The 12750-nt window shown below is 36.7% G+C and overlaps 2 protein-coding genes across 2 annotated transcripts; one reads left to right on the top strand and one right to left on the bottom strand.

Annotated features, from left to right (window-relative positions):
- Positions 1 to 323: 323 nt before the first annotated feature.
- Positions 324 to 2151, top strand: LOC106296718 (CTD small phosphatase-like protein). The gene is made up of 6 exons (XM_013732936.1): positions 324 to 706; positions 787 to 915; positions 1143 to 1263; positions 1339 to 1420; positions 1509 to 1662; positions 1760 to 2151. Exons 1-6 carry the CDS (start codon positions 440 to 442, stop codon positions 1892 to 1894), a joined length of 888 nt encoding a protein of 295 aa, XP_013588390.1. The 5' UTR covers positions 324 to 439; the 3' UTR covers positions 1895 to 2151.
- Positions 2152 to 9453: 7302 nt separating this feature from the next.
- LOC106299431 (protein yippee-like At3g55890) lies at positions 9454 to 11480 on the bottom strand. Its single transcript, XM_013735524.1, has 5 exons — positions 11328 to 11480; positions 11023 to 11066; positions 10809 to 10917; positions 9856 to 9911; positions 9454 to 9696 (listed from the first exon to the last, which is right to left on the bottom strand). The coding sequence occupies exons 1-5, from the start codon at positions 11421 to 11423 to the stop codon at positions 9624 to 9626; spliced, it is 378 nt and encodes a 125-aa protein (XP_013590978.1). The 5' UTR covers positions 11424 to 11480; the 3' UTR covers positions 9454 to 9623.
- Positions 11481 to 12750: the final 1270 nt, after the last annotated feature.

Here is a 12750-nt window from a genome sequence, read left to right as displayed (position 1 = left end):
TGTGACTTTTGATAAAACATTAAATGCTATTTTTGTGACTTTTGACCTTAAGTGCTAGTTTGGGAACAAAAACTTGATTTAGTGCTATTTTTGTATTTTTCTCAAAAATAAATCTAGAAAATCTTTAATGAGGGAGTAGTAAAAATCTTATAAAAACAAGAATATTATTGAACAAAAATTATAAAGAGTTCCAAAATGGGCAAGTGGGGGCGCGTGCATCGTATCATTAAATGTCATTTTCAAACTTGTTCATCGAACCATCGCCATAGATACACCTCTCTCTCTCTCTCTCTCTCTCTCTCTCCTAATTAAAATTAAAAATTAAATTAAAACAACATTCCAGAGATAACAAAAATCAAAGGAAGAAGAAGAAAACCCAAGGGAAAGGTTTGATTTCTTCCTTTCTTCTTCACCTTTAGATTCCAACCTCCGCCGATTCATGGCCGAGTTGACTCAGGCGGATGTCGTTTACTCTCGTCGGTCGCTTCAACTGTGGAAGACTCTGGTGAACTGCCTCGCCTTCTTCTACCAGATCTTCCTCCAGATCCTCCGCGCCGTCGGATACCATCCTCTCCTCTCTTCCTCCGCCGATGGTTTCAAACCCTTACCGAACATCGAACTGCTCGAAACGGTGGCGGATTCTCCCGCCTCCGTGGAAATCGAGTCCTCAATCGAAGTCGAACGCAGCCGATTCCAGAGACTCAAGGCACGCTTTCAATTCTTCTTCTTCGTCTTATCAATTGGTCAAATGTCATCTACAGTTAGTTTGAATATGTGTGTTTGTAGGTAGTTCTCGACTTGGACGAGACGTTAGTCTGTGCATATGAGACTTCTAGTCTACCTGCTGCTTTGCGTAATCAAGCCATTGACGCTGGATTAAACTGGTTCGAGCTTGAGTGCTTGTCATCAGACAAGGTTTGCTTGCTCTTGCTTTCCATTAGCTGGTTTAGATTGGTCAAATGTAAATGTAATTTAGGCTGGTTTAGTTCGGTTTAGTATACTCTATATACTGTATATACATAACATTTTACAACTAACGAGATTGAATACAAAGTTCATTTTACACTCTTTCCACCAACTTTTTGTGTTCTTTGCTTTTGGTTGAGTTGCTGTTTTTATGAATCTCTCTTGTTGTCTTGAAGGAAGTTAATGGGAAACCTAAGATCAATTATGTCACGGTCTTTGAGCGTCCAGGATTGCACGACTTCTTAGAGCAACTTAGCCACTTTGCAGATCTTGTTCTCTTCACCGCTGGTCTTGAAGGTCTTTTTTATTTCAAATGCATACTCAAATATGTAATCCTTAGTAGACTTGAACATTCGTGTTTCTTGCCTGCAGGGTATGCGAGACCACTTGTGGACAGGATAGATACCAGGAAAGTACTCAGCAACCGACTTTATCGACCTTCAACAGTCAGCACGTGAGTTAATACTCGCTCTGTTTTATACTTTCGACGTGGTAGGTTATTGAGATCTTTGTACTTTGTTTTTTTTTTTATTTCTAATCAGGCAATACAGAGATCACGTGAAAGATCTGTTAAGCACATCAAAGAATATGTCTAGGACTGTGATTGTTGACAACAATCCTTTCAGCTTCTTATTGCAACCATCAAATGGGATTCCATGTGTTGCCTTTTCCGCTGGGCAGCCAAATGACACTCAGGTCTCTATTAGTTTATTGCTCTTCTCTCATGCATGTATAACCCTTTTGATTATTGTTATCACTCTTGAGACTAATCGCAATTTATCAACACATGAAGCTTTTGGACGTTATACTTCCACTTCTTAAGCAACTTTCAGAGGAAGAAGATGTAAGACGGACACTTTATGATCGGTTCCACATGCCTGAATGGTTTCAGAAGCAAGGCATACCAACTTCGTGCTGGAATCCATGAACTGATTAAGCAGAAACTAATGGATATATATCAGAAATCTTTGGTCCACTCAATAAGGCAAAGGACTTGGTTGGTACAGTATTTTCAGCAATGAAAACGTGAGGAGAAGGAAGGCACATAAAATTACCATTTGTACTGTTTATATTCTATGGTAGAAGGTTCCTTTTAGTGATCTGTTACACATTCTTGGTTTCATGTAATTTCTCTAGCTTTCTTTGTAATATTGGTTAATAATCAAAGCATTAATTTTCTTTTAACGGGTTGGTTCTGTTTGGAGCGGACCGTGAGTTTTGGTTGAAGCCGAAGTAGAAACTGGATCTACCAATTTCAGTTTCAGAGCTAGAAAAATAATTGGTTTTAACTTTTAAGAAAAAAACAAAAACAAAAACAAAAAAAAAGGAAGGAATTGTTAATAAAAGGGATTGGTTTGGGCTTCGCTTTTAGGTGGGCTTTGAAATTGTCATATTCAGAAAGAATTATAATCCGACAACGTTCACTGCGTTCGCGTCTTAAATTTATTGGATTCTTGCCCTCTTTGCTCACAAACCCTATAATGTAATCTGGATTCTTGCCCTCTTTGCTCACAAACCCTATAATGTAATCCTCCGTTTCACAATGTAATGTAAGTAGTTTAGACTAAAATCACTAATATTAAAAAAGTTGGTACATTAAGAAAAATAAAATTTAATTAATTAGTTCAACCAATTATAAAAAATTGATATTATTTGATTGGTTACACTATATCCCATAAATGTAAAAATTATCTAAATATTTGGAAACTACTTATATTTTGAAACAAATTTTTTTTTCTTAGAGTACTTGCAATAAGAAACGGAAAGAGTATTATTTGGTTTGGTTGGGTATTGAAAACTGTACAATTTTAGTTTTACAGTTTTCGATGTTCCACCAAACCGTTTGTAGGCAAATGATAGGTGCTTCGTCCATTTAGGAAAAAGTCTTCGATAATTAAGGTTTATGTTCGAAATTCTAAGTCCAAATATGAAGTATATGCTTTTAACTATAGTTTTTGTGTTGTTTTATGGTTAGTTATATGGTGTAACTATAATGATCGTTTTGTTTATCATTCGATATAAAGTTGGATTTATGTTAGGAACTAGCGAAGATGTTTCTGAAGGGCTTAGAAAAACCAATGATTGCTTAACATTGCCTAACATTAGTCTTTCTCCAACCCATAAAACTTTATTCCATATTATAATTACCTTACATGAAGAACATCTGCAACCATCTGCACTGGAACTCGGCCAAATATTTAATTCGATAACCCTGGCACCTTTTCTTCAATGCTTCTTTTTTTTTTGTGCAACTGATACGAATAAGAAAATAGGATAAGGTTCTTACATCAGGAGCCCACTAGAACCATACGAAAGAGCAGATTTGACAAGCCTGTCGGCCGGCCCATTGTTTGCTCGGGGAATGAAACTAAAGCGACAAAATGAGAAAGAAAGAGACAAGGAAGCAATATCCGATAAAACTCCGAAGAGCTCCGTCGGCCGTCGTTTCCCGTTGATTGCTCTGACGAGCTCTTGAGAATCTGAGTGTATCCAGATGTTGGTGAATCCGAGAGTAGAGGCGTGGAGGAGCGAAGCTCTGATCGCCAGGCTCTCAGCAAGTAGCGGTGAGGAGATGTGGTTGATGAAGGTCGATCTTCGACGTAGTTCCTTTTTCGCGGAGTCAGTGAAGATCCAGGCGATTCTTGCATGCCTTGAAGATGCGATCCAAGAGGCGTCAGTGAAACAGAGGATCGTGTCGGTGGGAGCGCTTGGTGCTGGGGCCGACGGATTTAGGGATCTTGTCTCAGGCGATGTTGGATGGTCCTGTGCTATTGCCCACTCTTTGGCCGATATGATCGCTTTGGACATAGTAGAAGATGGAGTTAGGGCTCTGTTCTCGAAGATCAGGAGGTTCCTTGAAGTCCAAATTGCCCACGCGATCCATGGGAAGAGATTGATGGTTACTCCGAGTGGTGGTAGGTTGATACGTTGGTGTGAAGATTGGAGTTCCGAGCCAAAGGAGATAACTCCAACAGGGTCGAGCCGAGAAGACCACAGGGTAATTTTCCAAACCTGTTTAGCAAAATCACATGGAAGAACAAGTGGTTTGTTGTTTCTGTAGCTCCACATCTAAGGCATGAAGTGTTAATCAAAACTCCTCGCTTCTGTAGGTTATCACCCGTGGGGATGGCGTTCTGGAGTACTTTCCATAAGAAGAGTTGGATCTTGGGGAGCGTTTCAGTATTCCACACTGACTTGAACCAGTTGAATTCATCAGGGATGTTTTGTGTTCATTGAGGTGCAGCATTTTCCAGTTGCAATGCTAAGTATCCCGACTTGGAGGTGTAAGCACCTGAGGGGTTGAGGAGCCATGCGTAGCCATCCTCTACACCCGTGATACGAGGTTGGAGGTGGAGGATGTCTTCACCTCCACCTCCAGTTGCAATTGCAATGGTCGTAACATTTTCTTGGTCCGCCCAATGCTTTCCTCAGCCACTGCACTCACGAACCCAATTTACGTTCTTCTGATAACTCGACTCGCTTAACTTCCTTGAAAATCATGTTTCCTTTCCATTCTACCCACATTGAAATTTAACCAATACCTCTCTACTCAAATTCTGCTTCTGTGATGGTCCTAAGAATAATCTGTACTTGTTCTCGACCATCTGCTCTGTTCTTCTGTTGATACTTTTGAAATATCAAATTGCTTCTTCATTTTTCTTAGCTACCTTTTTTCCGTTACGCTACCCTAATATCTGTTCAATCATGTTAACTCGACATTGATCCAACAAGTCCATTCCAAAAGCTTCTTTGAACCATTTATCTAGTAGCACGATCAAACCATTAAAGTTATCTGCACTCTCCACCATTACTGAAACATCTTGATAAATAACGGGCGACTTGAAAACCTCCATGTATGCTGCCTGAACAAATCCGATCTTTTCCCCGAACCCATTCTTATACAACCGACAACATCCTGCCACACAAGAAATGCTACTTCTATAGTCGAACCAAGTTTGGATTTCGCCACCAAACCACTAACAAGTGGATCGACTACGTCTTTGCGTCCAGCTTGTGTATTCAGACTAAACCGGATTACCATCTTCTATAGTCGAACAAAGTTTGTCTTTCACCACCACACCACTAACGAGTGGATCGACTAAGTCCTTGCGTCTAGCTTGTGTATTCAGACTAAACCAGATTACTATCGGCTCCATTTGCTTACTATCCGTCGATTCCTCTTGATCTTTTGCTCAGTTCCCGCCAACGCTCCGGTCCACCATAAATCTGACCGATCCTTCCTCTGGATCGTACAAATGGAACCGAAGTACAGTTCCAATCGCACTCCACCGTTGTTCCTTTGTCGTACTGCTGATACCAGTCTCGTCTAAGACCACAGGCCGTCAGACAAGACTCATGATCCCTCATCAGACTGGCAGTATGCATCAGCATCGTCAAGTATACCTTGTGATCCAACAGTACATGGTTCCACCATGCGCAGATTAAGCCAATACATCCTTATCCATGGTTCGCGCTTGTTTCAGCTGCCATGGCCAGAGACGGATCGGTTCTTCCTATTAACCGCTCGCTTCGTATCTTCGAGCCAGAACCCGACACATATCAGACGATCAGTAAGACCACCGCTGAGCTCTAGGGTAGTCGGAGAAAGGATCCGATCAGTCCACCTTACCGATCTCAGTCCCTCTCCGTCTGTTTCTCCCTTTCTCTCTCGGTTTTTGTCTGTTTTCTTTCTAGTGTCACCTCCCCCTTTCTGATCCACGGAATCCCATTAGAAAGGGAAGTTGGTGACTTTTCCTTTCCCGTAATCGCTCCCGCGCCCAATCCCAAATCAGTAACCGTCCTTGATAGTTTTTATTAACTCCCCGAATAGATTCTTTCTCGATTGGGCGGTTAGGTAACCGTTCCATAACTGCTTGGCAGTTCCAGACAATAAACCGTCCAGTCAGTTTAGTAGTTCAGTAACCACCCGGAACCGTCCTGTAACTGCTTTGGTAACTGCTTACTAACCGCTCAATAACCATCAGATAACTGTTCCCGCCGTTTTACTTAGCTTATCAGTACACGTTCAGCTCGGTATCCATTCTCACCATAACGTATACCAGCCAGTCCGTACATAAACTAACTTTTCTCGAAAAACAAGTCCGACTGCTTTGTCTGAATCCGACCAGCTCAGTCCGACAAGCTCAACTGCTATGTCTGGACCCACTGTATTGTCTTAATCTGAGCAGTACTATCCAGACGACATGTCATACGTGTCAGGTTTGACTGATCAGTACTATCCAGACGACATGTCATACACTCAGCCTTGGACTGATCTAGCTCAGACTGCGGAATGGGGATGCTACAAGCCCAGTCAATAACCATCAATCCATGCCGACTATTGCTTCGTATATTCTATCATCATATCTATCACGCACGACTTTAAGCATATTACCTTTCTCGACTGAACCAATCTCATACCCTCCTTGTTTCCTCTTTTGAAAAGTCCGACTGTCGATACTTCATATCCTTCATAAGACTTAAGTTAGTTTTCACTAACTTCCTGCAAACTATTTAACATAATTTTGCTTAGCCATTTACTAAGCAGTCCAATCATAAACACATACCAAGAAATACCTTAGCAAAATCATATCACACATCCTTCGCGCGAGACATAGACCATCGGTTCCTTTCCACCCTTACCCACAAATCCCATTTTCAAAAAATAGCCAGCCATAACAGAATTGGCTGGCCAACCCCGCTCTGATACCAAATTGAAACACCACAGCCCATAAATTTTTGAAAACCCGTGAAAATTTCTAAGTAAAAGATCGAGTCAAATTTTATCGGATGAACATGAGAAATACTGCAACTTTATAAATTAAACCCGATAATAGGTATTAAAAATCATGTAGTTTACAATAAAATATCTTTTACAAAACCTCTCAATATTACCCACATTTAAAACACCCTTGCCGATGGTCTTTATAGCTTCGCGCTCCGGTCTACGTAATCAACCTTACCTGCATCGCAAAAGGAGGCATGAGCATACAAAAGTACTCAGTGAGGACGCTCAATACCGCCCACTACAGCCCAATAATCAAACACTCAATCAATACTAACACCCTAGCATCCGGTTCTATCATTCCTTTACTTAACTAGTTCCATTACTTTAACATTTCTTAACCATTCGACCCGAAGGTCCATAATCCTGTGGCAGAAGCCAACGTGCGGCCGAAGCGAAACCTGCGGCCGTAGCCAAACATGCGGCCGTAGCCAACCTATGACCCGTCGGTCCATTACATTCCCTTAACCTTTTTCCTTAACCTTTTCCTTATATTACATTTCAATTATTCTTTCCTTAAACGCATTATAATTTCCTGATATAGGTTCTCAAGATCAAACGTTCACTTCTCACATAAACATCCTAACATAACTCGATAATCCATAGCATGCATTTCTCAAGAACACGATGAACGAACTTTCCTTAATCAATTCCTATCATACATTTCTTAAGAAAACGAAGAACGAACTTTCTTTAAACGAATTCTATCAAACATTTTCCTATGAACACGATGAACAAACTTTCCATAAACAAATTCTATCCAAGCATACACACGTTCTTACTGAATCAACTAGACAAAAATAATTCTTATTGGACTGCCACGAATCACGTCCTCACCTGGATTGATCTTAAAAGATCGAAGACTCTGAACCTAGTTGTGTTTTCTGGCGAAGAATCTTGCGATCCTCCTTGCTCGATCCTCACCGCCCAAACTCTCTCTTTAAAACTGCGTTCTTTCTCTAGACTCCTTAAGACTTGATTTTTTATTTCTGTCTACAATGAGAGCTGGAGGTCCCTTTTTATATTGCTCTTGGACTTGCTCACCAAGCCGGAAATTTATTGTTGTTTTACTTATTTGGCTTGGTGAAAATTTGCCATCAATACTCGAAGAATCTATGCGCTTCTTTCCTTATATGAATCTCGATATCCTGATCTTTCTTCCGTAAAATTCTCCCAAAGATGACCAGTCAAACTTTCCTTACTTGGAACCCGCATTGTCCAGTAGTCGAACATTCATTAATTAGCCATGCGGTCTCGACCTTTCCTTACATAAGCTCCGATCATTTCATGATCGTTCTACAGTCACTCAGCCCATTTCAATTTCGTTCCATAAGCTCACTTATGATGCGAAACTTGTCAAAGTACAACTTATTCTTCCAACCTTCATGGATATAAGTGTTTCCACACTTAGAAAAATAGACTCCTTGATAAATCAAACCTCTCACGATTTATTTCTTTCAAATTTAAAAATACTCCGGGAGCGGGTCGTTACAAGGCCCTTGAGTTTAATCCAGAACGGGATCTGGGAGAGAAAGGAGGTTGAAATAGCTGGCTCCCACCATTGTAATATGAGCATCCATCTGCTGGATTGGTAGGGTCTGTTGCTCAGGATGCTTTGGAGGTCTTCTTCTTTTTGGAATCTGAACTGGAAGCAGTGTTTTCCAAGGTCTGACCCTATCATTCTTCCTTGCAGGGTCCAGATCTGCGGGAGGTCACTGATGATACGCGATATGGTCTGCTCCTTCGGGTTTGTCAGTCTTCCTATGAGGGTAAGGGAGTTTTCCAAGATGAGTGCAGAGTTGTCAAAGTGAGAGGCACAAATCATCTTTCTCCCTTGTTCTGTGGTGGAGGTCATGACCCCTTTATCCTTTTCCGAAGCTGTGAATCTTCTGTTGTTCATGGCTTAGATGTGGGAACAGTGAGGGGTGAAGATGAGCCGGAGGGGCTAGATAAAGTAGAAGCGCTGGTTTTTGCAGAGACAGGGCAGAAAGGTGACTTGATGAGATCCAAAAACGAGCAGGTATGGCGCTAATGGCTTACTAGGAGAGTAATAGTCGACCCCAGTCAAGCCGTTCAGCTGCTGCCGGAGAGCTCAGGCCCCGAAGGCACTCTGTGGAAGCGGTTTCTGGTTTACTCAGCTAGTCAAAACCCTAAATAATTACTATTTTGGAAAATACCAGGTGGCTGAGATTCAAAAAGAGTGGTAAACAAGGTAGGTTCAAACTACCTAGAAACTAGTGTCTGAGAGAGTTTTTTTTAGAAATTTTTCTTCTTCTATTATAGGTTCTTCCCTAGATTCACAGCTCGGCTGATAACGGTTAAAACTTTTACAAATTAATAATTAGATAAGTGTGTTTGGCTTCTGCTTTAATACTGACAATAATGACTAGATAAGTACGTTTCTTGCTCTAACAAGCAAGGAAATGGAATCCAATTCCATGCCACAGTGTAAAGTGGAAAAGATATTAACAAGACTGAATTTGAAACCATATTGTGATTAGTTAAATAAATTATTATTAGACGGATCGAATTTGAAACACTAATGTGATTAGTCTATTCTACACCATCAAATTTGATGGTCAAACATCTCACAAGAAATGGAGTTCTTGGGTGTTCTTGAGGATATGTAATTAGAAAATTACTACCAAGCCAATTTGGTGGAGGATTACTTCCAAGAATCATCAAAGCATAATGTGTAGTAGTTATTCATTCAAAAATAAACAAGACTAAAATCTATCAAACCAGGCAATTACGACAGGTACCAAATTTACTTATTCGATACAGAACCAAAAGAAAATGAAAAAGAAGTCGAAGAATGTACATTGTAAAAGAAATCTAAGAAATAAGAGGAAAATGCTTAAGCATCATCTGATTATTGAATCATAAGCTGAGAAACTTGTTGACAAACCAAGTCGTTGCTATCATGAGGACCCACAATCTTATACCTGTTGCGAACAAACAAAGATAATATTAGCATTTGGGATCATACCTCAAACGTCAAATCACATTCTTGAATCAAAAGTAGTAACATTTGTGTTTATTTGTTGGAACTTGGAAATGTAATCAATGCTTTGATAAAAAAAAATTAAAGAAAAAATTCTCACAATTCAAGAACAGATTTTCCTTCCTTGTACTTCTGGCTCACATCATGGGCAGTCACCTTGTAACATAAACCACAAAACAAAGTTTAACTACTCCAGGAACTGTCGCGAACATGTACTATCTTATATACTAAAAGAGAAGTCACAATCCTGATTCATGTGTGATTTTTGTAAAAATGAACATAATAGATCTATTCATAGAAAGTCACGTTACATTTAATCTCTAATCTTATTATTAAAATTTTGGGCCTACCAAATTTTTTTATTGGGCTATCAATAATTGGATTTAAATAATAGATGATCCATTGGATTTATAGATAGTATAAATTAAATAAATATAATTTAATGTTGTAGTAATATACCTCCATATGTTAATTATTTAAATATTTGTCGATGTTAACTTTTAAAATTATAAATATTTTTTTTAAATAACAAAAATCATATTATCTAACAATGATTAATCTTTACTACCTTAAACCAATAAAAACAGATTAACTATATAGTTTATTTTAAAAATTAAACAAAAACTAAATGTTTAATTATTTACTCGATAATATAAATCTATGAAGGGAAAAGTTTAATTTTTAAAAAACTTTCTAAATTTGTGAAATGTTACAATATTTTTGAATATGACAATAAAACAATATTTTACTAATATATATATATATATATAGTTACGATTTTAATAATGAAATAATAATCCGAAAATATATATGTAGAAGAAGATACAAATACATGTGAAAGTTTTAAACAATCTATTCAATGAAAAAATATACCGTATACTTATTATGTTTTAAAAATAGATAGATACATATATATTATAATATATACCAATTTAAAATTGAAAACAAAATCTTTATATAAAAATAAATGAAAACAAAAAACCGCATAGTTACGCGGATCGAGATCTATTTGTTATTATGTCAGCAACTAAACTAAATAAATGTTTGACTTACATATTTCCAGCCAACGTTTAATCCACAACCAACACAGAATATATTAGTTACAGAATGAATCCCCGTTATCATCATTCTGTCTTCTTTATTTCCAGTTGAAACGTTTACACTATAAGATCAACAACAACAACAACAACAAGAAAACGTAATTACGAGTATAGGGGAAAAACTAAATAATAGACCAAAGTAAACTATAAGAAAACAGAAAACTTACACTTCACTGAAGAGATAAGCTTGTCCACCCCTGCTTTTGAAAGACTGCACAAACACAAAGTCCGTCAGTACTATAGTGTAGTGTATGTATTATATGTTACCCATGTTGATATAAACACCTTTTAATAGTAAGAACGGTGCAATACTCTGTAAACTAAGAAACTGAAACTGACACTAAGCAATGTGATGAGTCATGTTACACATGTTACACTAAGAATCATTGAAAACTCATATATAATCAGAAAACGGATGCCCTATGCCCCTAGATGAAAAAAATCATTTATCAACCAAAAAAAAACATCAGACCTTGGACATGATGTCTTGATCTTTAGTAAGATTGGTCTTACAGTGTATGCAACTATAGACTTTCCCTTCCAGATCAACAATAAAAACCCTTCCCATCTTGATTGTAACTACAAATCTCTCTCTCTCTCTCTCTCTCTCTCTCTCTCTCTTTCCGTGAACTGGATAACTAATCCCTAAAATCTGAGTCTTCTGATTTTATATGACTTTTGGAGTAGTTTTCGGTAACGTATAAAAGCTGTTAACAAGAAGACTCGGTCTGATTGGATTTGGAAGTTGCGTATTTTAGCAAGAAACGTGGATATGGAAGTTGATTTTTATTTTTGTTCAAAGAAGAAGATTTTTCTCAAACAAAAACATATCTATTTGAAAACGTTTAAAATCATAAGAGCAGGTGGTGATGATTGTTTTCTAGATTTTAGGTTTCGATTTTGATTTCTAGATTTTAGTTTTTGATTTTTTTTGGTTTTTGATTATCCAGTAGATTTTAGTGTTTTGAAAAACATAAATGGTTGTTTTAGATTTTCGTTTTTGGTTTTTAGTTTTTAGTTTTTGATTTTAAAATTAATAAAATAAAAATATAATTAGTAGTAAAATGTTTAATTTCAAAATTATTTAATAAAATTATTTTAAATCAAAACTGCAAATACAAAATAAAACTGTCGAAATCACATATTGATGCATGAATTTGATAATACATATATTTATTAATAGTTAACATCAAAATTTTAAATGTACGTGTAGAATTTTACTATATATGCATTAATTTATGTAAATTTAGAATAAAAATATTACATATATAATAGTTGAAAAAAATTAACAATATTTATAAAGTTGTGAAAAATCCAAATCTACACATATGGTATAGTAATAAAAAATATTTAAAATTTTATTTCGAAAACTAAAAGATTAAATATATTTAAAAAAAATGAAAAAGAATAAAATTTATGTTATTAGATATTGTATATAAAAGTAATAGCTAAATTTTTAAAACACGAAAATAAATTAAAGTGTAACAAATTTACAGTACATATAATTAACGACATTATTAATTAACTATAAAATTTATAAAATATTGATTAAAACATAATAATTAATTTCATTGACAACTTTAATTGCTTAGAAAAGTAGTGTAGTTTCATCAAAAAGTAGTGTAGTTTCAAGTTTTTTTTGTGACTAAATTTTTTAAAGGTTTAAGTGTATTTTGAGAGTTTTTGTAGAATGTTATGTGTAGTTTTTATATATTACACTATAGAACTAAAATTATTAATTTTTAAAAGAAGAAAATCTTTTTTTTTGGACATGGCTGGTTGTAGGGGAAACCAAGAAAAAAAGATTTTGGATTTTAGGAAAGAAGTAGTAAAAAGAGACAAAAACTAGTTTTCCTAAAAAAAATAGAAATCTTTTTTTTTTTTTTTTTTTTGAC

This window comes from Brassica oleracea, chromosome C6 (assembly GCF_000695525.1).
Source record: "Brassica oleracea var. oleracea cultivar TO1000 chromosome C6, BOL, whole genome shotgun sequence".
NCBI classification, from domain to species: Eukaryota; Viridiplantae; Streptophyta; class Magnoliopsida; order Brassicales; family Brassicaceae; genus Brassica; species Brassica oleracea.
The sequence above is the reverse complement of the archived record's forward strand: the minus strand, read 5'-3'. Positions and strand labels throughout refer to the sequence as shown.

What these genes read in the sequence shown, in the direction of transcription:
- LOC106296718 (XM_013732936.1), top strand. Translation starts at nt 440, where the DNA reads ATGGCCGAGTTGACTCAGGCGGATGTCGTTTACTCTCGTCGGTCGCTT. An exon ending in CTTCACCGCTGGTCTTGAAG is followed by an intron (nt 1,264 to 1,338) that starts GTCTTTTTTATT and finishes TCTTGCCTGCAG; the next exon opens with GGTATGCGAGACCACTTGTG. An exon ending in GGCAGCCAAATGACACTCAG is followed by an intron (nt 1,663 to 1,759) that starts GTCTCTATTAGT and finishes CAACACATGAAG; the next exon opens with CTTTTGGACGTTATACTTCC.
- LOC106299431 (XM_013735524.1), bottom strand. Translation starts at nt 11,423, where the DNA reads ATGGGAAGGGTTTTTATTGTTGATCTGGAAGGGAAAGTCTATAGTTGC. An exon ending in GCTTATCTCTTCAGTGAAGT is followed by an intron (nt 10,918 to 11,022) that starts GTAAGTTTTCTG and finishes TTGATCTTATAG; the next exon opens with TGTAAACGTTTCAACTGGAA. An exon ending in GGAAAATCTGTTCTTGAATT is followed by an intron (nt 9,697 to 9,855) that starts GTGAGAATTTTT and finishes TGTTCGCAACAG; the next exon opens with GTATAAGATTGTGGGTCCTC.